Source organism: Falco naumanni, chromosome Z, assembly GCF_017639655.2.
Source record: "Falco naumanni isolate bFalNau1 chromosome Z, bFalNau1.pat, whole genome shotgun sequence".
Classification (NCBI taxonomy): Eukaryota; Metazoa; Chordata; class Aves; order Falconiformes; family Falconidae; genus Falco; species Falco naumanni.
The window spans coordinates 74,862,666-74,886,844 of NC_054080.1; the positions used below are offsets into that span (position 1 = coordinate 74,862,666).

The 24,179-nt window shown below is 62.4% G+C and overlaps 3 protein-coding genes across 3 annotated transcripts; 1 reads left to right on the top strand and 2 right to left on the bottom strand.

Annotated features, from left to right (window-relative positions):
* Positions 1 to 317: 317 nt before the first annotated feature.
* Positions 318 to 1,442, bottom strand: HINT2 (histidine triad nucleotide binding protein 2). Its single transcript, XM_040578870.1, has 5 exons — positions 1,415 to 1,442; positions 922 to 1,103; positions 724 to 828; positions 567 to 639; positions 318 to 454 (listed from the first exon to the last, which is right to left on the bottom strand). The coding sequence occupies exons 1-5, from the start codon at positions 1,440 to 1,442 to the stop codon at positions 363 to 365; spliced, it is 480 nt and encodes a 159-aa protein (XP_040434804.1). The 3' UTR covers positions 318 to 362.
* Positions 1,443 to 1,985: 543 nt separating this feature from the next.
* On the bottom strand, positions 1,986 to 6,734 carry TAF1C (TATA-box binding protein associated factor, RNA polymerase I subunit C). Its single transcript, XM_040580790.1, is given in 15 exon segments — positions 1,986 to 2,602; positions 2,604 to 3,198; positions 3,521 to 3,658; positions 3,792 to 3,966; positions 4,134 to 4,262; positions 4,357 to 4,492; positions 4,613 to 4,684; positions 4,800 to 4,923; positions 5,049 to 5,159; positions 5,234 to 5,481; positions 5,569 to 5,639; positions 5,731 to 5,826; positions 5,918 to 6,024; positions 6,309 to 6,402; positions 6,516 to 6,734. Coding segments are annotated over 15 exon segments (2,808 nt in total). The 5' UTR covers positions 6,648 to 6,734; the 3' UTR covers positions 1,986 to 2,022.
* Positions 6,735 to 8,792: 2,058 nt separating this feature from the next.
* Positions 8,793 to 17,791, top strand: TMEM8B (transmembrane protein 8B). The gene is made up of 13 exons (XM_040580917.1): positions 8,793 to 8,927; positions 11,820 to 12,009; positions 12,493 to 12,700; positions 12,855 to 12,988; positions 13,123 to 13,382; positions 13,657 to 14,012; positions 14,330 to 14,426; positions 14,636 to 14,759; positions 16,127 to 16,269; positions 16,460 to 16,638; positions 16,728 to 16,874; positions 16,949 to 17,065; positions 17,290 to 17,791. The coding sequence occupies exons 1-13, from the start codon at positions 8,822 to 8,824 to the stop codon at positions 17,623 to 17,625; spliced, it is 2,397 nt and encodes a 798-aa protein (XP_040436851.1). The 5' UTR covers positions 8,793 to 8,821; the 3' UTR covers positions 17,626 to 17,791.
* Positions 17,792 to 24,179: the final 6,388 nt, after the last annotated feature.

Consider the following 24,179-nt stretch of genomic DNA (forward strand, 5'->3'; position numbering starts at 1 on the left):
TCGGGGACACCTTCATGACACCCAGCCTGCTCCCCGCTTGCCCAGCACCAGCATGGGCCTTCTGCCTGTGGGATGTGGGCACCCCTTAAAAACCTCCTCCAGCAGGGGGGCTCCAGAGAATCTCCAGCACGACCAGTTGGGATGTGGGGAGCCCAGGCCCCCACTCCAAGAAGCAGGGCACCAAGTCCCACCCGTGTCCACGCCCTGGGTCCCACTGGCATGTCTTCACTGCTCTGCAGCACCCAGGGCCACCCCTGCCCAGGCTAGCCACCCCCACCCCCACGAGGGCCACCCGGACACAAAACCACCCAAGCCTCTGCCAACGAGATGCTTTATTGGGGGGCAGTGGGTGGGCGGTGGGCTTAGCCAGGGGGCCAGCCCATCTGCCGCCCCCCCAGCACATGGAGGTGCAGGTGGTACACGGACTGGGCACCATGTTTCCCGTCGTTGATCACTGCCAGGAGAGGGACAGGCGGTCAGGCCACCCCTCCTGCACACCCCCAGCCACCCGGGACCACCGGCAAGGGTCCTCCTACCCCGTGGCACAGCACGGGACAACAACTCACCGAGGCGGTAGCCCTCCGCCAGCCCCTCCGCCTGCGCCGTGCGTGCTGCCACCACCAGCAAGTGCCCCAGGAGCTGCAGGGGGAGAACGGGACGATCGGTACCGGGCACGTGTCACTCCCCCACCCCCAAATATCCCGGAGACCCCCCTGGACTCACCTCTGTGTCCTGGGGACCCACACTGCTGATGCGGGGGATGGGGCGCTTGGGGATCACCAGGAAGTGAACGGGGGCTTGGGGGGCCACATCGCGGAAGACCAGACACTGCCGGCAGGGTGGGAGCAGGGTGAGCACCGCACCCATGGGTGCTGCCCTCCTCCCCCTCCCATGGGACACGTGCCCTGCTGTCCCCCCTACCTTGTCATCTTCGTAGAGGATGGTGGCCGGCACGCTGCGGGCGATGATCTTGCTGAAGATGGTGGGCTGCCCGCCCGCCCTCTCGCTGGCCGCCGCTGCCCGCCGCGCCTTGCCCACCTCCCCGTCCTGCCCGCCGGGCGCTGCCGCCGCCGCCCGCCGCTGGACCGGGGGGACACAGGGGCCTTAGGGGCTGCCCACGCGGGCCGCGGGGACACCACGTGCAAGGGGGAGGGTGTGCGTGGGGGACGCGATTGGGAGTGGCGAGGTGTGTGTGTACATGAGGGGGGGGCTCTGCACATGGGGGCACACAGGGGCCGTGTCCCACGGGGAGGGCGCACCCGGGGGTCACGGGATGGGGGTGACGCAGGGGTGCAGGCTGGGGTAAGGGGGGATGGGCGTGGGGGTGACCGCGTGCGACGGGATTCACTGGGGGTGCACGCAGGGGGTGCACGCGAGGGGGGGGGGTGTGCGGGAGTGCACGCGTGGCTGATACCCGTGGGCGTGTCAGGGAGGATGCACATGCGGGCGACACGCACGGGAGCGACGAGGGGGGGGTTCACGCGGGTGCACACTGGTGCCCCGAGGCCCCGTTGTCGCCGGAGCGCTGGGGGCCGGTGCCCACGGCGGGACTCACGCCGCCCACAGAAGTTGCCCGCGGGCGGGAGCAGCGGCGAGCCTGGCGCAGGGACGAGCCCCACCCTCTCCCCACGCCCCCTCCGCGCCCACCTGCCCCGCGCACAGCGCGCCCCGCGCGGCCCAGCCGCGCGCCAAGCCCCTCGCCAGCACCGCCGCCATCGCCGCCGCACTGGCCTCGCCCCCTCCGCCCCATTGGCTCCCGCTCCTGCCACTCCCACCCCTGCCCCCACCTCCCCGCCGGCGTCTTAAAGTGCCCGCCCGCGCCTGCGCCCACGCGTGACGCCTTCGTCCCCGCGCGCGGCCGGGGCGCACAACTGCTTGCGGGACTCCCGCTGCCCCTCCGCACCGCACCGACGGGCACCGTGACCCCGCGTGGCGGCGCAGCACCTCCTCCCACGCCCCCCACCCCACCCCCCCCAGTGTCGGCCCGGGGCGGGGGACTGGCCAGGCGGCGTTTATTGGTGCTCAGAAGCCCATGCGCGGGCGCTTGCGGCGGGGCTGGGAGGCGGAGGAGAGCTGGCTCTGGGAGGAGAGCTGGCTCTGGGAGGAGGGGATGCACTGCTGGCTGGCCTGGCTGCCGGGGGGCTCCGGCGGCTCGGGGGGCACCTCGGCCCACACCGCCAGGTAGTCCCGCAGCGTCTTGCGCCGCTCCTTCGGGATGCCGCGGCTGCGCAGGCTCTGGGAGGACAGCAGCTCGTCGTCGTGCAGCGGCGATGCCGGGAGGGGGCTGCCACCCGGCGGAGAACCTTGCTTTGGGGGGCTCCCCTTTGGGGGGCGCGGGTCGGGGGCCCCATCGCTGGGCTGCGACAATTCGGACTGGTAGGTGAGGGAAGAGGTGAAGCTGGCTGAAAGGCTGCGACGGCCCCGGGATCGCTTCTGCCGCTGCCGCCGCTCCCGCAACGCCTGCCGCCTCTGCGCCATGTTGAAGCTCATCCTCTCCTCCCACGACTGCTCCCAGTCCCGGGACCAGGCCTTCGTCAGGCGGGTGCTCAGGGCGTCTAGACCCTCTGCCGGCTGCAGGAGGGCAGGGGCCTGGGGGCCTGGGGGGGTCCCAGCGCCGGATGCACCCCCCTTCCTGCATGGCCTGGCGCAGCTGTTGGCGCACCTGCCTGTGCAGGGCACTGGGGCCAGGTGGCCACTCCAGCTCTTTACGGGTGAAGAGGCGCTTCTGGCTGAAGGTGTCAGGACTAGCCTGCCTGGGGTGCTCCCTGCAGCCCTTGGAAAGGGCCTTCAGCCACCGGCGGTACCGTATGGCCGTAGCTGGGCTGGGCTCCGCTGGGGAGGGCTGGGGGCTAGCACAGGGCTCCTGGGGGAGCTCAGCTTCCTCCAGGGCCGCTGATGTGTCTGCATCCTCTTCCTCCTCCTCCTCATTGAAAATCACCTCCAGGTTGGACAAATAGAAGGTCTGCTCTTCCTCCACCTCGTCTTTGTCCTCTCTGCCCAAGCCTGGTGGGCTGCTGGCTGGAATCTCAAATAGAGGGGAAGAGCCAGGCCCTGCCATGGCCTCAGTCCTGGAGATGACTGCAGGGGGCTTCACTGCCTCATGGGTCAGCCTCTGGCAGAAGACATCCCCAGCCTCAGAGAGCTGGAAAACCAGCAGGGACTCATGTGGTCCGTCCTTCTGCAGCGCAGCAGCCAGCCCTGCTGGGACAGGAAAGTCATTGACACAGGTGTTCCAGCCCTAGGGCCCCTCCTGGGGCCTGACCAGCAGTGGGGGCTGCCGTCACCCTCAGCCTATCACCCCCAGCCTATCACCCCCAGCCCTGGCATGTGCACACTCACTGCTGGCTCCTGCCCCCCATATCCTCTTCTAGGTCAGTGATCTCTTGCTCAGGGCAGTTCAGGGCTTCGCTTTTGCTTTTTCAGCCACTACCCCACAGGGCACAGCAAGGGCTACACTCCCCACTCCAGCCCACTTTCTCTTCTCCAGGACCTGCACACCCAGGCGGCGTGGGACACCCACCAGTAGCTGGGGCACTGAGGCGCTGCTGAAGCAGGTGGTGGCGGTGCGGGAGCTGGGTGGGAAAGTGCTGCAGGCAGCCGGCGATGCTGTGCAGCTTCTGTGGAGGTCCCACCAGCTGGCAGGCCGACTGCCTGCCCCCTGTGGAAGAACACACCAAAAACTAGCCAGTGAGCACCAATGCCAGGAGAACAGCTGGCACCAGCAGTGAGGAGGCTGGGATGCAGGCACAGAGGAGACCCAGCCCCACAGCACCACTGAAACCCCATCTCACCCTGGTATTGCAGCATCAACAGCTCCTGGGTGCGAGATGCACCAAGCAGCACCTTATGGCTCCTCCCGGGGCCTCCTGGCATCAGATGGGCAAAGAGAGGGGGATCCTTCATCATGTGCGTCCACTTCAGCACAGGCACCAGCGGCAACCGCTCATCCAGCACATACACAGAGAACTGGGAGGGCAGGCACAGCTCAGGGGTCTCAACCCAACACACCGTGGCAGTCCCCCTCAGCTGGGCAATCCCCCAGCCCCATGGGCACTGGCAGCCAGGGCTGTGCCACAGTGTCCCGTTCCCCCCCCCAGCCCATGGCTGTCCCTCCCAGGTGTGGTGGGACTCACCTGGGAAGCAATGAGGTGCTGGAAGGGGTGAGCCCTGCCCAGGTACATGGGCAGCACCACACGCTCACCCTGTTGGCAACCATTTGCCTCACCTGCCTTGAACAAGTTGAAGTAGCATCTCTCGGGGGCCTGCAGCAGCAGAGTGGGGCACTGTCAGCACTCGGGGCCAAGGAACACACTCCCCCAGCCAGCACGAGCCCCGTGTCCACCCTTCCGGGCTCACCCGGGTGTCCAGGCACTGCACGCCAGTGCGGTCAGCGCAGCTCAGCACCCGCGGGTGGGCTGTGAATTCGCTCCAGCGCCAGGGTGAATGGTCACGAAAAAACATAGTCTGGGGGTCATGTCGAAGCTTCTGCAGCCTGTGGGGAGAAAACAATGCCAGCACAGGGCTGAGCTGCTGCTCTCACTTGAGCCCCTCCATACCACTGAGATCTAGGGGTCTGTACAAGCCCGCTCCAGCCCTGAGTGCCCCATCTCACCCTGTCTCAACGCTCCAGAGGTAGACGGCTCCACTCTGGGTGCAGACAGCCAGTTCCCCAGGTAGGTGAGGGCTGCAGGATGTGGGCATGGCATCAGCACAGAGGCGAGATCACCCACCACAGAGGGGAGGGCTGCAGAAGAAGCAGCCTCCCACTCCTTGCAAAGCTCTGTTCCTCCAGTACCTACCTGACAGTGAGGCAGGAGGCAGGCACGCTGGTACGGATGACCTGCAGTGGGGTGGGGGTTGCCCCTGTCCTGCCTGGCACCCTCCAAACACCGCAGTGATAGTCTGAGCGGATACCAACAAAATCTGACAGGGGACAGCAGGCAGCACATGAGAAGGCACAGTTTTGAGGGTTCCCTGCCACCTCTCCACCCCACGCCCTGCCCAGCCCAAGGTACAGATCCTGGGTATGGATCCTGGGGCTGGCTCACCTTCCCTATCCACCCGAGTGGCAGCCACTTGCCGGATGCGCCCATTGAGCTCAAATTGGGCTGGGGAGCCCCGGGTGCGGGGCAGCTCCTTCAGCACCACGTCCTGGAAATCTGGGGGCCAGCTAAGGGCAGTGCAACACAATCCCCACTTCCCTCCCTGGGCACACCCCCGTGGGTAAGGATACAGAGGTGGTTCATGGCCTTCCCTCCGGGGTACACCAGGCAGCCTCTGTGTGCCCCCCCATCTCTGGGGGGCAGCCAGGCCAGTGCCCCCCCTGTAGGGCCGTCATCGAAGAGGAGGCCGGCCCACTGTAGCAGCAGGTCCTCATGCACGCAGTCCCCCAGCAGCCCCAGCGGCACCTCAAAGAGCCAGTCACGGCTGAGGTGGGAGAACCAGCGCAGACGGGAGGTGAGGTACTGCTGGGGGCAGCCTCTGCAAGGGTACAGATGGCGTTGGGCAGGGGGAGAGAGCAGGAGTACCCTCAGGCCTCTCCAGGGCAGGGGCCATGGGGACACTTACCGCCTGGCCTCCAGACGGGCAATTTCCTCCATCAGGGCCGTCATCCGGATAGTACTGCTCCGAGCCCGTCTCTGCAGGGAAGACAAGGAGGCAGAGGTTGAGGCTGGCAGTTGCAAGGGGAGGAGTCCGGGATGGCGTTGTCACACCTGGATGGACACTGACCGTCACCTTGGAGTTGCCCAGGTAGAAGTTCTTGTGCAGCAGCTGTCCAAGGGAGCCAAATGCATCTTCCGGGTGATCCACAAAAAAATGGCCCAGCTGTGTGGGAAGGACAAAGAGGGGCTGGGAAATGCAGAGATTCCATGCCAACCCCCAGGGCCTCGGTGGGACATGGTGCCCCAGATCCTACCTGCTTGGTGAAGTTCAAGGTGGCTCCAGACTTGTCTGTCCGGAGCTTCCTGCGCAGGAAGCCACGGTAGAGAATGTCCTGAGGTGTGAGCGAGGGGATGCAGCAGCCTGGGGGGGGACGGCAGCAGCTGGTTGGTACTGCATAAGCACCAGGACCCCGTTGCAGCACTGCAGGGCAATGGCTCACCCATCCCCACTCCCTCCTGTGCCAGTATCCCTGGGAGAGCTGCAAAAGCTCCCCATGTGAGTGTGGCAGAACCAGCAGGGACCTTGAGGTGCAGGGCAGCTTGGCAGGTGGGTGCAGAGGTGGCATGGGATGTCTGTCCCGTGTGTCATCATCGTGTCCCCCCCCACCCCGCAGCGTACCCCTTCCCGCCCCCCGCGACCCTCACTCTCGTTGGGAGGCAGAAAAGGCACCGCAGCGGCGTCGGCAGGTTCCCAGCTCTCGCCCGTCTGGCCGCGGTGGGGCACGAACGCCGTCTCGGCCTGCAGGGAGCGGAGGCAAGAGGTGAAAGCTGCTCCCGCCCGCCCCTCGCCGGGCTCCCCCGGCCCGGCCCGAACCCCGGGGCAGGGCGGAGCGGGCTGCGCCGCGGCCTCACCTGGCGGCTGGAGCGGCCAGCCCCCAACACCTGCCCGTGCTCGCCCCAACCAGCGGCCGGAGCGGGGCACCCCTCCTCCCGGGGCGGGCCAGCGCCGAAGTAGCAGGGGAAGAGAGCACCCGGGAACTCCATAGCCCCAGGGGGTGCCGGTGCCGGGCGGGGCGGGACCGGGCCTGGGCCGGAGGGTCCCGGGGTCCGAAACCAGCAGCACTCCGTGCCCGCGCGGGAACGGCGCCGGAAGTGGCGTCACCACAGCGTCGCGCTACTGGCGCCACGCACCAATCAGTGCCCCCTGGCGGCAGGAGGAGCAAACGCCTCTCCGCCGCCGGTACTGGGACAAGGCGCGGGGACCGGGACCGGCACCGAGCGGGGGGAAGCGGGGGCAACCCGGCCGGACCAGGCCGGCACTGGGAGAGCCCATCGGGACCGGAACAAACCGGGAGACGGGCCGGGCGCGGGCACAGTCCTCCCCTGCTAGCCCCCAGGCGGCAGCGGGGAGCCCCCGGGGGTCCTGCCGCGGGCGCGCCGCGTCCTTCGTGGCCGGCCTGGCCCCGGTGCTGCGTTGCAACACCGAACACCCTGGGGACGAGGGGCTAAAGGGCACCTCCTGGAGGGATGGGGGGGTGTAGGGCTGCTCCAGCCCACCCTGCCCTTCCCCTGCCACCCGCCGGCTGCCTGGCTCCGGGAACTCCGCTCCCGCCCCGGCTCCGGTGCTCTCCCCGCGCCCAGGGCGGCTGCGGGCTCCCCATGGAGGACCCGCCTGGCTCAGCACCCCCACGGGTACCCACGCCCACCGGTGCTGCTCACCGCGGACGGGTCTGTCCCATGGAGCTCTGGCGGGACCCCGGGGGCCTTTGGGGAGTATCTGGGACAGGGACACGCACACACCAGACTCCCCCGTCCCCTTCCCAAGGAGAGAGGGTCCAGGCTGCTCCCGGAGGGACCGCGGGCCTCGTTCATCCCTCTTGTGCCAGGGGCCACCGGCCTGGAGCCGTGCCCCGGGTGGTCTGAGCCGGGAGGCGGCCCTCAGTCATGCCTGGAGGGCGGCTGCGCTTGGCCGGGGGGGGCCGCTGGGCAGCCAGGCCGGACCACCGGGGGGCGGCTGCTCCCCCCGCAGCTCCACGGTGCTCCGTTACGGGGAATGGGGTGGGAGCGGGGCTGGCACAGGGCAGAGCGCTCCCGGGAGCAGAGCTGTGGCCACGGGTACCCCCCACCCCCGCCTTCACAGCGGTCAGGGAGGATGGTGATGTCAGGGGAGTTTGGGGATGATGTCAGGGGAGTTTGGGGAAGCATGGTGAGATCATTTCCAGTCGGGATGCCCTCATCCCCTCAGGCAGTGCCCAGACCCTCTGTCACAGACACCTCCTCTATGTAAGATAAATAATTTATTACAACAAGACGGTGGCTGCTGTTAGCAAAATACCTGATCCCCATCAGACAGCCCCGATAGGTAGCCCCCCCAGCCCTCATAAGTAGCCCTTGCTATTTCACATCCCCCCTCCACAGGATCCCTGTTTGCCCCTGGCACTGTAGCCCCCTTGTCCTCCTACCACATCCCCACAGCCTCTTTCACCTAAGTCCTGTGTCCCCCTTGTAGCTTAGCCCCATGGCCACCCGCATCCCAGCTTCATGTCCCCTGTCTCCCAGCCCCGTGTCCCTAACCCCAGCTTATGCCCCTGTGCCCCAAACCTTATCCCTATCCCCAGACTGCATCTTTGCCCTCAGCCTTAGGTCCCTGTCCCCAGCTTATATGCTTGTGACCAGCCCCAGTGCCAGCCCCCAGCCCCATGTTCCTCTCCCTCAGCCCCGTATCTCTGTCCCCCGGCCATATCCCTGTCCCGAGCCCCAAGCCCCTGTCCCCAGCCTGTGTCCCTGTCCCCCCAGCCCCGTATCACGGTCCCCAGCCATTGTCTCTGTCCCCAGCCTATGTCCCCGACCTCAGCCCCGTGACCCTGTCCCCAGCCTGTGTTCCTGTTCCAACCCCTGTGTCTCCATTCCCGGCCCGTGTCTCTGTTGCCAGCCCCATGGTTCTGCCCCTAGGCCATATTCCTGACCTCAGCCCCGTGTCCCTGTCCCCAGCCCTGTCTCCCCGTTCCCACCCGTCTCGGTGCCCCGAGCACCGGCGGGACCACCCCGGGGGAATCGAGTCGCTCAGGGGGGCGGGGGGCTGCCTCCGGCGAGTGACAAGCGGGGGGGCCAATGGTCGCGCGGGGGCGGCCCCGGGGGGCGGGGCGGGTGACGTCATGGGCGCCGGTGCGCGGCGGGGCTGCTGGCGGCGCGCGCCCCACGGCAGCCGGCACGGCGGGATGGGCCGGCGGGGCGGCGGGGGCGGCGGGCAGCGGCGGCCGCTAGCCCCCCGCCTCGGCCTCCCGCTGCTGCTCCTGCCGCTCCTCCTCCCGCCGCCGCCCGCCGGTGAGTGCCGCGGGGCCGGGGGCGCGGGCCGGGGGGGGGGCGTGCGACGCGTGTGGGGCACAAGCGCGACGGGGCACAGGGACGAGCCCACGGGATGGGGCGCAGGGTGCGCACATGCGTGGAGGGCGCGTGCCGTGGGGCGGGGGGATGCACAAGGACGGGGGCGCGTGGAGCCGGGAATGGGGTGCATACGCCATGGGGCGCGGAGTGCGCGTGCTGTGAGGCGGGTGTGTGCAGTGGGTGGGAGGTCTGCGCGCTGTGGGGCGAGGGGCTGCGTGTGCGGTGGGGGGAAAGGTGGCCGCTTTGTGGGGCAGGGGGACGAGCTTGCGACAGGTATGAGGTACATGAGCTATGGGATGTGGGGCGTGCACGCAGTGGGGCGGGGATGGGTGAGGATGGGGCACAGGGGTGCAAGCAGCGGCGCGCAGCATCTGCTTGCTGTGAGATGCAGGATACATGCAGTGGGACAGGTGAGTCTGCAAGGCGGGACGGGGGGCACACGCAGTGGGATTTCGGGCACGTGTGCAACAGGGCACGGAGGTAGGCCCGGCTGGGTTCGGGGTGTGCGGGCAATGGGGCAGGAGGTGCTCCTGCAACAGGGCACGAGGTGGGTGCGACGGGACAGAGGATGCGTGTGCCATGGGGTGTTTGCGTAACGGGGCACGGGGCTGCACGTGCAGAGGGTGCCAGATGCCTGTGCAATGGGGCGCCAGGATGTGCGTGCGGTGGGGCATGACGATAAGCCCGCCGTGGGGCGCGGGGTACCCGTGCGGTGGGCCACGAAGATCAATGTGCAGTGGGTCACGGAGGTGTGGGTGCCAGGGGGACGCAGGCGGTGCACGTGCAGTGGAACCCCCTGGTGGGGGGGCGGTGGCATGTGCACGGGCCGCGGGCCTGGGGGGCTACCGATGCAGGGCAGAGGGCTGTGCGCGTGCAGCGGGGCAGCGGGGATGGACAGCCCGCGGGGAGAGGGGGATGTGCGCGCAGGAGGCGTCGGGATGCGGCGGGGGGGACATCGGCGGGACTGTGAGAGGCGATGAGCGTGCCATGGGGCACAGGGAGCGGGCTTGGTGACGGGGGTGCGGAAGGGGACCCAGGGACTTGGAGGGGGCACCCCTAAAGGAGCGGGGCAGCTGGCCGGGGGCTGCCTGTCCCGCGGGGCCGGGCCGCGGGGCGAGGGTCGCCGTGGGGCAGCGGTGGGGCTGTGGCGGGAGCTGTCCGCGGTGCTGAGCGACGGCGGGAGCTGTCCGCGGTGCTGGCGGCCGGCCGCGGCGTGGGGCTGTGGTCCGGGGGTGGAAGATCCTGCGGCGCCGGCCGCTGGCCTGAGGCAAAGGGGCACTTGCTTTCCTCCTTCTCCACCCACCTTCCATGGGTTGGAAATCTCGTTCCGTCCTCCAGCAGCTCTCCCGTGCTCTGGCCACACCGACACGGGGCTTTCAGACTGACCCTCTGCCTGCAGTCGGCTCCTCCTGCCTTGCCCTGGGCGAGTGGGCATGGGGAGAACCGTGCTGGGACTGGGAAGCTCTGAGTGCTTCTGCCATGCCACTTCCTAGAGTTGCATTCGACATCCCCTCCTTTCTGGGGTCTCCTGCCAGGTCACTGTCCCCAGCTGGGGAGGGGAGCTCTGGAATGGCTTGGTTGTTCATGGTGGGGAAATTGGGATCAGGTGCTCTTGCATTGAGACAGGTATTTAATGTCTGGCTTGTTTCGCCTGGAAGTGAAGGGGAGGGGGAGCTGCCTTTGTTCCAGGCAAGGGAGCAGAAGCATGTCAGTGTACAGCTGGCTGGGGCTGCACATAGGCAGCAAAAACACATGTGCACACAAGCACATGCACGCACTCCCAGCCAGGTGCATGCTGTGCAAAGCAGCCCTTCTTCTCAGCTATCACACTCGCCAGTGGATGAGTCCTTCTGGACACAGCCCTGCTCCCAGCCCATTCTCTGCTGGTGTCCCACTTGCTGGCAGCTTGTCAGGAGATGCATCTCATCCTTGGTGCATCTCTGGGGAGTAATGGATGGGTCTGCCGGGCTGGCACTGGAGAATTGTGGCAATGGTAGGGTGAAGTTAAAGCCGCTGTGTGGAGACCAGGTCTCCTTTGTCTCTACTGTGCTGAGGAAGTGGCTGCCCCTCTGGTACTGCGGCTCCTAGAAATCCCTGGAAATCAAACTGTCAGACAGTTGGGCAAGGGGAAGTGGCCCCAGTGTGTGCTGCGGACTTGAAGGGGGTATCTTGCAGACATGGGGGTGTGCACAGCATGCACACCCATCCACGTGGGTGTGCATGCCTCCACTTTGTTGTGCATGCAGACAGCACCCACGTGTGCATATGTGCACACATATGTGCACCATTCCTCCTCCGCAAACCATGGGAGAGCTGGGAGGCTGTGCAGGCAGTGCACTGCTTGCTGCTTCTCCTGGCTCTAGGGTGGGACTCTGTGGTTTATGATGGGCTCTGTGCTGAGCCTCCTTGGCAGGCAGAGAAGGGGACATCTATGTCCCTGTGGGAGCTGACCTGTTGGGGCAGGGCTGGAGCCATAAGGAATGGCCCTTTATTAGAGGTAAATACAGGGAGCAGGTCCTCACTGAAGAGGATGATGAGTTGAAAGAGGTGAGCTGGCTCCAGAGGGTGAGTGCCCACAGCTTGGGGAACTGGGCTTGAGGCAATGCTGAACCAGGCGTGATGCAGACTGTGCCAGGGCTGGGAGGCACAGCTGAGCACGACTGACATCAGCCCTAGGGACTCACTGAAATGGCACAGTACCAGCCCCTCCTGCCTCCAGGCTGCTGATTTTGGGACATGTTCAGAGCCTGGATGGGTGGCCTGGTCTGGGAGGGGTGCTGCAACCTGCCTAGTCCTTCACCCTGCTGAGAGCCCCTTGGGTGTCCTCTACAGATGGACTCTTTGTGACTGACTACTTCACCCGCACACCACGCAAGCTCAGCCCCTTCCGCTCCTTTGCCAGCATCGAGCTCTTCCACTTCCACATCCCTGAGGACACAGTCATCGCTGTCTGGAACCTCATCACCTTCAAGGAGCAGGGTGGCACTTTCGGGGACCAATGCCCAGATCGTAGCATCACCGTGTAAGTAAGCAGCCTGCCCTGTCTGTTTCCTTCTTGCCTGCCCCTGCTGCTCCCTGCCTGAACTTGCCCTGGAGCCTGGCTGCTCCTGTCTGCTTCTTGCTTGCACGTGCACATGTACGTACACGTATGCACATGCACACATACAGAGGAGCGCTCATGCACACACATGCATATGTAGGTATGCACTTGTGCACAGATGCACACAGATGCACACACATACACATGCATGCTCGCTCCCCATGATTCATCTTCCCCAGGACCATTGCAGGCTCTGATCTTTTGTGCTTTTCATACATGAACGGTTTTGCTTGAACACCCACCCAGGGAGGCTCACAGTCTCCAGCAAGGTCCCAGCTTACAGATGGCTTCCCATAAAGTCTTTGAGCTTCCTAATAGCATGAAGGACAGAATCCCATGTGTAGGGCATGCTGGCCCTGCTATGACACCTAGCCTGCATCCTGTTAATTGCTGTGTTGCCTGCAGGTATTTCCGCTCAGGGGCTCCCTCCGTCATTAACCCGTTGCACACGCACTTCCCCAGGGACACAGCTGTCCCTGGCTCCTTCGCACTGACCCTCACTTGGACCCTGCCCAACCGCACCACAGGAGTGTTCAATGTCACCAGCCCACTGCCTGGGGACTGGTTCCTGGCTGCCCACCTACCCAAAGATGAAGGCAAGATCTCCGTCAAGGTGAAGGGCTTGTGGGGACTGTGGGGTGGCAGGGCTCACTGCACTGCTGTCCTGGGGTGTGACTGTTCTGGGCTGGCAGTGCCTGGGGCTGGTGTCCCAAGTGGGGACAGTGCCCTGTGCCCCCTGCCCTGAGCCAACTGTTCTGCTGGTGCAGGGGCTCTACGAGGAGTGCCAGTATCTCTTCCAGCCACAGCTTATTGTGCAGCGCCTGGTGAACATTGCTGTGCTGTACCCTGGCTTCATCACTGAGCAGAGCATGGCCCCCCACAACCGCTCCTACCTTTACAAGTGAGTGTGAGAGGGTCTTCTAAGGAGGAGGCATCCCCAGGGTGAGGAGCTGAGGGTGCTCCATCCCTCTGGCTTGCCTCCCCAGCCTCGTTGGTCCATGCTGAGAGGCAGGACTTGACACCGCTGTCCTGCAGGGTGTTTGTGCCCAGCTACACATCGCGGGTGCTGGTGGAGGTGCTGCGATGCCGTGGGGTTGAGGGCTGCCCGCTCTGGCTGCGTGTGAGGGCCAAGGCTCCCCCCCTGCACAACTCCACGGCTCTGGACTGCCGGGAACATGCTCCCTGCCAGCTGACACTGGACCTGCCCTTCTGGCAGCACTGGTACTATGTGCTGGTGGAGAAACACCCTGGGGTGCCAGGCACTGTCTCCTTTCAGGTCAACGTGCAGCTCACAGGTGAGGGTGCACAGGGAGGTATGGGGGGGGGGCAGGGGCGAGGGGGCCATGGTCTTGCCTCTGCTTGGGTGACTGCTGGGTGATAAAGGATGCCCCCAGGATCTGGCCTCAGCTGGGCACAGGGTTCTACCCAGCTCTGCTGGGATGGGGACACTGGGAGGTGTTGGGCATGGGTTGCAGATGGAGGTAAGCAGTGGGCAAGAAAGGGATGCGGGAACTAAGAGGGGGCTGAAAAATCTGTGTGTGTGCCCTTGCTGATGGCTCTGTCCCCCAGACTGCTCCCGACCCAGCCTGGCCCGGCCACCCTTCCTGCCCTCCAGTGCCTCCATGAACATGCCCCACTCCTTTGGCTCTGCGGGTGGGCTGGCGCTGGGGGACAGCCCTCCACCGACCAGCCCCAACAGCACAAAGCACCCGATCCCCATCCCCATCACCTCGCCTGCTGGTGAACGGTGCTGGCCGGTCCGCCCCACGCTGCGCAATGAGCTGGACACCTTCTCCGTCCACTTCTACATCTTCTTTGGGCCCAATGTGTCAGTACCACCTGACCGCCCTGCTGTCTTCGTCATCAACCTGCTACCAGTGCTGGACAGTGGTGGGGTGCTCAACCTGGAGCTGCGGCTCAACGTGGTGAGATGGCGACATTGCATCCTGGATGGGGCAGGGCAGCCCGGGGGGAATGGGCTGGGAGATGGGTCATGTCAAAGCTGCAACAGGGGAAGGGACAGGATTTGGGGGACTCTTGGGTCATGGGCCATAGTTTGGAAGCTCAAGGGTAATGGAGCACAGATTAGGGTGCTCCAAGGGCAGGATGATGGCCTGGATTTGGGGTTGTTCTTGGGTGATGGGCAGTGGGTTAGGGCACTGCTAGGTAGTGTGATGTGATCTGGGTGCTGTCAGAGCAGGGGACATCCTTAGCTTAGGGCCATCTCCTCCTCTGCTGTCAGAGCTCTCTGTGTGGTGAGAACGTGACGGTGTTTGGGTGTCTGAACCATGAAGTCCCGCTGACGTCTGGTGACAACTCCTCGGTCACCTGTGAGACAGGTAGGCTGGGCTGTGCATGTCCAGCTTGCCATGGCTGTGGGAGTCACACCCCTGCATATGTCTGGCAAGAGGCTGGGTAGGAGATGGCAGAGACTGTGGGGGCATCTGGCCCTGGAACCTGGCATGGGGTGCTCTGTCCCTGTCCCAGCTCTGCCCAGGGGAAGCAGTGGCCTCCTCCCCTGCTCACCTGGACTTGTCCCGGCCTGCAGAGTCCCTGGCAGGCTTCCTGCTCTCCGTCAACGCCACGGCCAGCCTCAGCCGCCTGCGGATCCCCTACCCCCAGACGGGCAGCTGGTACCTGAGCCTGCGCTCGCTCTGTGCCACAGAGCACGGGTAAGAGACTCTGTCTGGCCCCTCGCTGCGTGCCCAGAAGGGATGTCCCCACCATGGCCTGCATCCATGTGCACTGTGGGTCCGTGGGTGTGCCTGGCCCCTGAGCTGCACGTCAGTGCTCACGTGTGTGCACGTGGCTTCACGAGCTGTGTCTCACCGCGTGAGTGCCTGCGTGGGCATGGATGGTTCTATCCTGTGCCTGCCTGACCATCTGTGGGTCCCTGCGGCTTTTCCCTCTGTCTTGTGTTTAGGAAGTGCCTGTCAGCTTGTGAACGCCATGCATCTGTTGGTGCCTGCCCATCTCCGCAGCAGTGTCCATCTGTACCCATGCCTGGGAGGGAGCTGGGCTGTCACTGCGAGGACAGGGCTTGGCTCTCTGGTCAGGCTGCTGTGCCCTTGCTCTGCTCAGCCTCTCTAGGGACTGGTCATGTGTCTGTGGCTCTGCTCCTGGCCTGTGTGTCTGCCTGAGAGCCCTGTGGAGAGGAGGGGCTGTGGTGTATGTGTGTGTGTGTGTGTGTGTCTGTAGATGTGAGTGCATGTGGGGCTCTGTGCTGAGGAGATGGTGCTGTGTGCATGTTCAGTGCATGCATGTAGGCAGCACTCGGTGTTTGGTGAATGTGTGCAGACAGCACTGCATGCATGTTTGGGTGCACACATGTAGACGGCTCTGTGTGCATGTTTGCATTTGTGCAAGCAGACAGGGTTGTGTGTGTTCTGTGTGCACATGTGCAGATTTGACTGTGTCAGCACACATAGGGACAGAAGATGTGCAGACATGTGCTGTGCATGTGTGCAGACAGCACTGTGTGCAAGTTCACGCACATCAGGGTGCCTGTGTTTGCACAGGCAGCAGTAGGTGCATGCTGTTGGCGCATGGGCTCATCTGTGCTCCTGCGTGCTGGAGCTGCTGAGGTGCTGGGTGTGCCCAGAGCTGTGTACATTGGAGGTGCAGGGCCGCCGGGATGCTGTGCCTGCTCTGACTTCACTGCGTTTCTAGTTCACGCTGTGTTGCCAGTTGCAGTCAGTCCTTCCATGACACAGTCACATGAAGGCATTGCAGGGCATGGTGTTAGCACAGCAAAATCCAAACGAAATAGGAGCCAGCTGATTGAGTTGCAAAAGGCAAAGTGGGTCTAAGCGCAAGCCACATTCCTCCTGCCTGCCCAGCCTGGCCCAGACAATTGCAGCACACAAGATCCTGGGGGACTAGCTCTCAGCTGCCATATGTAGCACCGAAGCAGCTTATTTCTGCGTTCACCCAGTCTTCCATCACCTGCCAAGTGTGGGTGTGACAGGTCCCTCTGGTGGAGGCAGGACATGCTCAAGGGGCACAAGGCAGGGGCTGACCCCCTTCTCCTGTACCACAGGTTCGAGCCCTGCACCAATGTGACGGCCGAGGTGTACCTGCGTGCCTATCTCTCACCCTGCATCAATGACTGTGGCATCTATGGCCAGTGCAAGCTGCTGCGCACCAACAACTACCTGTATGCCGCCTGCGAGTGCAAAGCTGGTGAGAGCTGCCCCAGGCACCCATGGTGTCCTCTGCACCCAGGAGCCCCACTGGCATCCTCCCTGGGGATTGTGCACCCTGTCAGTCCCCCCGCTATAAGTCTCCATAGGGCACTGGAAAGGGGCTTCCCTGCTCCCTCCGCAGCCCCTGTGAGTGCTGCGGGGGTGATGGTGGCTCTCCCTGACCGCAGGCTGGAATGGCTGGGGCTGCACGGACAATGCCGAAGCTTTCTCCTATGGCTTCCAGCTCCTCTCCACACTGCTGCTGTGCCTCAGCAATGTCATGTTCGTGCCTCCCGTGGCCATTGCTGTCCGCAGCCACTACCTCCTGGAAGCTGCTGTCTACATCTTCACCATGTTCTTCTCCACTGTGAGCATGGCGTGGGGGTGGCTGTCAGGGGGAGGCGAGGGGCCAGGGCTGTGCAGGGCTGGTCTCACACCCTTTCCCTGTTACCCCAGTTTTACCATGCTTGTGACCAGCCGGGCATCGTGGTGTTCTGCATCATGGAGTATGATGTGCTGCAGTTCTGTGACTTCCTGGGCTCCCTCATGTCTGTTTGGGTCACCGTCATCGCCATGGCCCGGCTCCAGCCCATGGTCAAGCAGGCAAGTGTAGGAACATGGCACGAGGGGGGGGCACAGAGAGGACCTATCCTGATGAGTGCCCTGCTGCCCCACAGGTGCTGTACCTGCTGGGGGCAATGCTGCTCTCCATGGCTCTGCAGATGGACCGCCATGGGCTCTGGAACCTGCTGGGGCCCAGCCTATTCGCCTTAGGGATCATGGCCATCGCTTGGGTAAGGAGATATTGTCCCTGTTCTCTTAGGTCCCCATCCTGGCTGCACTCAGCATCCTGCCCAGCTGTCTAGTGCCACTCTCCCATCAACATCTCCCCTCTGCTACCCTCACCTTTCCGCATGAATGCCCCTCTCTGGCTCCTGGAGATGCGGCATTGTGGCACAGGGGCTGTGCCTGTCCCTGCTGGGGCTGCCTGTCCCAGCCCTCCTTTTACCTACTGCAGACGGCTCGCACCATCCGGCGCCGCCACTGCTACCCACCAACCTGGAAGCGCTGGGCTTTCTACCTGTGCCCTGGAGCACTGATTGCTGCGGCTGCCGTGCTGCTCTACGCCTTCGTGGAGACGGAGGAGAACTACTTCTACATCCACAGCATCTGGCACCTGCTCATCGCTGGCAGCGTTGGCTTCCTGCTGCCACCCCGCGCCAAGTCCAGCAGGCGCATGGGGCCGCTGCCCCGGCGCAAGGGCTGCGGGTACCAGCTCTGCGTCAATGAACAGGAGGAGCTGGGGCTTGTTGACCCAGCTGTGGCCTCCATCAACAGCATTTGTACCAGCTGATGCCAACGGCAGCCCGGACTCCTCTGGCACGGACAGCAACCCCGTGGGGCCTGGCATCTGCTCTCTCTGCCAGCCACCCATCGCCAGGAGCGCCAGGACTCCTCTGGGTGGGCTCACAGCCACCTGTGCCACCTTGTTCTTGCAATTACAGCCTGGCTGAACTTGTCTCCGGGAGTTGCTGTGACTCAGTATGGTGCAGAGCTGGGGGGGCTCAAGGCTGAGCTGGGGCCGTGCTCCTTTCTTTGCTGGGCCGTGCAGGTGCCTGGGGGACATGGCCAGTCTAAAGGGGTGAATGGCAATGGTCTCTCGCTCTTGCTCAGGGGTCCATAGCAAGAGATGCCACTCTGCAGTGGGCTGCTCTGGGGCTGACCCAGGTCCGGCATCAAGCAAGAGGTGGGGGCCCAGGGACTGCAGTCTTTTGGCTCGCTGCAGGGCAGGCTGTGGAGCTGGAATAACTTTGTAATGGCATTGTGCTCCACAGGACAGCTGTATTGCCTGACCCATGGGTAGCTATGCTGCGCCAGGGCAGCCAGGGTCCACCCCAAGCCGGCAGGACTGTGGGGAGCCCATAACCCTGGGGGTAGTTGCCACTGGGGATTGGTGGTGATGCTGCCTGCTGTGGTGATGCATGGGTCTGAGAGTGCACTGCCTGCAAGGGCCACATCCACAGAAGCACACAGCCCTGTGGTGTCACCTGCTGCCCAGAGCAACCTCCTTCAGTGCCTCACATGTGGGTGCATCACCCAGGAGCAGTGATGCTGTGTCCCTGTTATTGCCACCAACCATGACCAACTGTCCTGTCTGCAGGACAGGGCATCAGTGGGAGGGGCCATTGCATTTGGGGATATACACTGGGGACTGTACCCACCCCATCTGGTACCTGGGAGAAAGGGTTAGGACAACCCTTTCTCAGCCCCTGTTCCTCATCCTGCCCTGTGGTCAGACCCATGGGCTCAGCACCCACTGGACCCAGTCATGACTGTGGTATGGTGGCAAACATCTGGGCTTTGTGTTTGTGGCTCATGGACAGGGCATTTCTACCCTGCTTCTGCATCTCACAGGGGGCAGGATGGACCAGAGGAGAGGGCAAACCCTCTCTGGGGACTGCTCCAACCCCCTGGGCTCTTCCCAGCGTTGCAGGGGTTGTCAGGGGTGAGTCCCCAGGAAAAGCTCTACACCCCAGTGGTCACATCCTGGCTCTGCAGAACCCTCCTGCCAGCAGCCCCCTCCTTGTACCCTGGGGACAGAGCCCAGCTACAGGGAGATTTACTGGATGCCTAACAGGATTAGCAACTGCGGGTGGGCAGGCAGCTATGTAATAGGATTGCAATCTAATTAAAACTGCTGCCTGGGAGCTGAGCCCCAGCTGGCCTGAGTGGGTGGGCATGGGTGGGGGTGCTGCGGGGGCTGCTGGAGAGGATGGCAGGGATGAGGTGGGCAGAGCAGAAGGAAGGGTGAGCTGGTGGGGGCCACGGTGGCGTTTGTGGATTCAGGGCTTTCCTGCTTGCACCTCAGGCCTTGCCAGGGGTGATGGCTGTGGGGAGCCAGCCTGGGGTGGAGGTGTGTTGGGCAGCCCAGGGTGGCTGGGCAGGAGCCCTGGTTACTGTGCGAGGGGGCTGGGGGATCTGTACCGGCTGCCCTCCTTCCCCTGAGAGCTCACTCTCCAGCCTTTTCTCTGCCACACAAAATGCCTTGTCTGGTCCAGCCAGGCGGCTGATTAAGGATTAATTTTTTAATTTAAAACATTACTCACTTCACCAAGTCCAATCACATCCCCCTGGCAGTAGCAGCCCCCAGAGAATGAGGAGCTCAGCTTTAGCTTTCACATCAGCAACACACTGGAGTATGGTGCACACTGAGCACACCACCCCAGCAGGTGCACAAGCCTGGTGGGTGGTCCTGCACAAATGCACCCCAATGTCATGGAGATATCCATGCAGTGTCCTTATGGCTCCCTCATCCCCTGCCTCACTGCTGTAGGGCTGAAGTGAAAACCTGCTGCTTGCCAAGCCTGATGAGCGTGTGGTAGCATGCACATTCCCCTTGCAAGCAGCTGCACAGCCCCTGGCCTGTCCCACAGCAGACACTGTGGGGGTGGGAGGTGCAGGTCTGGACCCCTGAGTGGTCCTGGCAGTGGCAGGCAGGGGTTTTAGCCAGCAGAGCTACCCAGGGAAGCCTGGAGGAGCCCTGCACTGGCTCTGCTGGACTGCGCTTCTCCAGGCTTCTGGGACAGCTCAGCACTCCCTCTCGTTTTAATTAAACCTGCGATGGCATTTTTCATTTCAAGGACAGGCCAAGTGGCTGACCGTACTGCCGGGGAGGGAGCTTAGCCAAGCGGTGCTGGAGGGGATCCTGATACTCTGCCAGCCCAGCTCATCCCCCGGGGATCATAGGCTGCCCACTGAGAGGTGGTAAACTCCTCCCCACTTCATCCCCCAGCCCCAGTGGGGCAGGAACATATCCCCCTGCCCAGGAGGCTGGTGCAGCTCAGGGAGCATTGTGGTGCCGTGCAAGTACAGGACATACAGTCTTACAGGACTGAAAGGCTTTTGCACAGTGCTCCTGGCATGAAACATGGTGAAGACACTCTTTCCCGTGGGACATCCAGTACAGGGTGTGCGGCACTGTCTTTCCCACCAAGCCTGGCTGGGAGCTTGCTGGGACTCTCCATGGGAGTCTCCGCATCCCCTCAGCCTCCCCGCCACTGCAGGGCTGGGACCACTGGCCTGTCAGTCCCTACTGGATTAGATGAGCTTTACCAGTACGCTCTCCATGGTGTTCAGCCTCCACTCCATTAGGATGTGCTTGGTGTGAAGGCTGGACCCTGCCTTCCCACCCCTGCTCAGAGAGTTGGGGTCTCTGTGACTGCTGTCACCACCCCCAGTGTAAACAGCCTTCCTGATGCTCCATCCTTGCCTCTGCCAGGCACAGTAACCACATAACCATGGCAACAGTGTCCCTATAACAACCAGGTACATCTGACATCCCCATGGCAACCGACTCCCTGAACAGCTGGTGAAGAGCTTTGCTTCCTCAGTGCTGGAGAGGGATGGAGGGGTTCGAGCTCCACCAAGGCAAGTGGCTGCCAGGATGTGGGGACAGACACAGCTAGGAAAGGCTTTGGCCTGGTGCCTGGGCTAGCACAAACCTTTGTGGCCTTTATCCTGCCAGGGAGGCTGCGGGGGACACAGGTGATGCAGGAAAAGAGGGTGGCCCTGGGGACAGCATCACCTCTGCTCAGATTCCTGCATTGCAGCCCTGTCCTGCCTGCTGGCTGTCAGTGCCATCACAGTAGCATTCCCTGCTCTGACACACACTCCTTGGAAATGTGTATCCCAAAGGCCAGGACCATGCTTCCTCCCATAACCTCCTCCTGCCCCTAACTCCCACAGCAGGGATGCTCTGCCTATTGCCCACAGACTGCCCTTCCCACAGGGCTGCTGGGCCCTCCCGCCACTGTCTGCCCATGCCTGCTGGGCCAGACTCACCAGACAGCAGACCTGACGCAGTCTGTCATTGCAGACAGCAATTGCACGCCATGCAACTTTAATGTGTCAGGCCTGAATTATTGAGCCCTGCAGCGGGCTGCTTGCGTGCAGGCAGGACCCATCATCCCTCCTCCTCTCCCTGCCTGAGCATGCCCGAGCAGGCAGCAGCGTGTGGGGGCTGCTGAGAGGTCCCAGCTTTTAGGGTCTCTCCAGGTGCAGGGGGGTGCCATGCCCCTTGCTAGCCCCAGGAGCTGTGAGGTGCAAGTGGCAGGGTGGCTGCCGGTGCCACCGGCTTGGTCTCCTTGGGGTTGGTTTTCCCCAAACATGGCATTATCTCCACAGGGTGCAGGAACAGGTGTGTAGGGAGGGATGTGCAACCCTGCTCTGTCTCCACCTCAGCATTTACTCCCTGCATCTTCATGAAACCCCACGGCCAGAGGCAGCAGAACCTCCACTGCTGCCCTGGGAGGTCCTCACCCCTCCTGCTCACTGTGCTGCCAGACCCGAGCAAGATGAAGCCTTTCCACCACAGTCAACGTGAATTCCACTGTCCATGGCACCAGAGCTTGCTCCCTGACCAGGCATGGCTGTCACAATGCTGCTCTGGGGATGATGAAAGTCTGGGAGAATGGTCTGACTGCTCTCTTCTTAGCAATTTGCCCGGTGCACCCTGCAGCCACTCGACGATTTTCTCTTCAGAGTAGCAAGCTTCGACTGCCCTGCCTGTGCAGACCCATCGATCACCCAAGGTTGGCACCACCATGCAGATCACAGACACTGGAGCCACCTGCTGTGCTTTGTCCCTGGCCATCACTCAGTCCAGCAGACAGTGGCCGCACCATGGCCAGCCCAAGGGGAGCAGCTCTGGGCATGCAAAGGGACCCCATTTCCCCTGGAGCACCCCACAGAGAGCCTGCTTGCTAACCCCTCTTTCTTCCCCATCCCCTAGCGCTGTGTCTCACCTTCCTCACTGCCATCTCCAGCCCCCATGGCATGTCAGGGACCCCTCAAAGCTTCAGCCCCAGCCTGCAGCATGTGGGGCGAGGGCCAGCTGGGAGCCAGGCACCCACAAATGGGAGATACAACTACACGTGGAAGCAAGCCCAGCTCCAGTGCATGATGCTGCATTGCTCCTGCCGTGGGGCATCTCTCCAGGTCCCTGCCCCAGGGCAGCACCACAACGTATGGGTTATAGCTGAGCATGAGAAAGCCAGCCCAGAGCAGGGGCAAGGTGCTCAGAGTTGGACCTGGGGCATTGGAAACCAGCATTACGGCAGCAGCACCCTCTGCCATGACACCTGGGGGGGTGAGAAAGCAGCAGCATAGGAGGGCATGCCAGGTTTTGCATGAGGGTATGGGTGCAGGGGCCATGGAAGGAAGGAACAAATGGCTTAGGTGTACCCACGGGGACTGGAGCATCTCATGGGGACTCTGCCAAAGGACAAACAGCAGTTGCCACAGTTGCATGGCTGGAGAGGAGCTGTAGACAGGGAAGGGGGACAATGTGACATGGGAGCCCAGGCAAATGTGGTGGTGATGCATTGTGATTTTCAGTCACTGCTAATTAAGTTTCTTGGAGAGGCTGTTGGGGGAACCCGGTGGGGGGTGGGGGGTGTGTGGGGCTGGGCTCAGAGCTTTATCCCTGGCAATTTAATAAAGGGCAGATGAAGAGCTGCTCTGCCAAGCAGAAAAGCCACTTGTGTCGTCCTTAACTTCATCAAGGGAACTGCATAGGAATCAGGAAGCTTGCTGAAAGAAATTAACAGAGCAGCCGGGAGGGCAGAACGCCGGCAGACAGCATGAGAATTGCTCAGAGCAGCATGCTGGAGACTTAAGTAAATGAACAGGTCCTTCAACGAGATTTGCAGGGCCAGTGTGGCTGAGGAGCAGAGTGGGCAAAAGAGTGAGAAAGGTTATCCCTTTAAGGAGGGGAGCTGTGTCAAAATGGGAAGCCTGGGAAAGGGGATGAATTTACCTAAAAAAACGGAGCAAAAGAACCCCCAAAAAGGCTTTGAGGAAGATCTTGGCAACAGTATAAAATTGCAAATAATTTTGCAATGCGAACTTCAAGGTGTAGCTGTAGCAATGAGACTTTGGAGATGTCCAGGGGTGCCCCAGAGTGCTGCAACCCGGACCTACCTCCTTCGGATGAATCTTGGGGTAGGACTTGTGTGTCCTGCAAGCCTTTTGTATTAGGACAAGAAAGTCAAGTGTTTCTAGCCCCAGAGCAGACATCCAGGGCCCATATATCAACAGAGAGGGATGCTGCTGAAAAAGCAGCCTTGTTGCATCACAGCCGGTGTGTAAGGGAAGGGTCTCCTGCAGGCTGCGACTACACAAGAGCAAAGTCTACAAGTGTGAAGTGCAGCTGTGCTCACTGTCAACTTGTAGGAAATTAAGGCAGTTACTCTCATGAGAAATCAGCCCCACACCAACAGAAATCAAACTGTTACAGCAATACAATCCCGGATAAATTTATCCTAAGAAGCAAGCCTGCAGAGGAAGATAAAACCATGTTAGCAGAGGCTGAGAACATTTTCCATGGGATGCAAAGCCACTGTTCCCTTTATGCCTTGCAGATTAAAGTTTTCTCATAAAATCCATTTCCCCCCACTCAAGTACCACCACTAAAATTTCCCTTGAGAGAACCAAGTGCTAAGTATTATGTTGTTATGTATGAACGGTGCTCTCAGCAGAAGCTGTATTAAAGAAATCACATTGAATTTCCCTGTTGAAGTGTGAGTGGTGCCTACACCAAGGGGAATATTACAATTGCTTCTTACTTTATATAAAGACGCTTCACTACCTCCAGGGCTAAACCCCAGGGCTGCGCATTTTGAGGAGGAGTATTTTGGCTAAAATTAAATAGACTTGGAACAAGTGCAATCCAGAGGCTCCTGGCTCAGCAGGAGGGGAGGTAAGTCCCAGTGGGCTCCGGGCTCCACATCCTCCCAAAGAGCTTTGCCCCAGGGCTGGCCTGCAGTCAGCAAATCTCCTGCCAGCATAGCTATAAATCCCAGACAAGCTCATGAGGGTTGTTGTTCTAATCAACTAATGAAGACGTCT

Coding starts and splice junctions, on each gene's coding strand:
- HINT2 (XM_040578870.1), bottom strand. CDS start 1,442: ATGTGCATCCTCCCTGACACGCCCACGG. Junction 1,104..1,414: donor CCTCCCTGACACGCCCACGG/GTATCAGCCACG, acceptor GCAGCCCCTAAG/GCCCCTGTGTCCCCCCGGTC. Junction 640..723: donor TGGGTCCCCAGGACACAGAG/GTGAGTCCAGGG, acceptor CTCCCCCTGCAG/CTCCTGGGGCACTTGCTGGT.
- TMEM8B (XM_040580917.1), top strand. CDS start 8,822: ATGGGCCGGCGGGGCGGCGGGGGCGGCGGGCAGCGGCGGCCGCTAGCC. Junction 14,427..14,635: donor CTCGGTCACCTGTGAGACAG/GTAGGCTGGGCT, acceptor CCCGGCCTGCAG/AGTCCCTGGCAGGCTTCCTG. Junction 16,875..16,948: donor TCCAGCCCATGGTCAAGCAG/GCAAGTGTAGGA, acceptor GCTGCCCCACAG/GTGCTGTACCTGCTGGGGGC.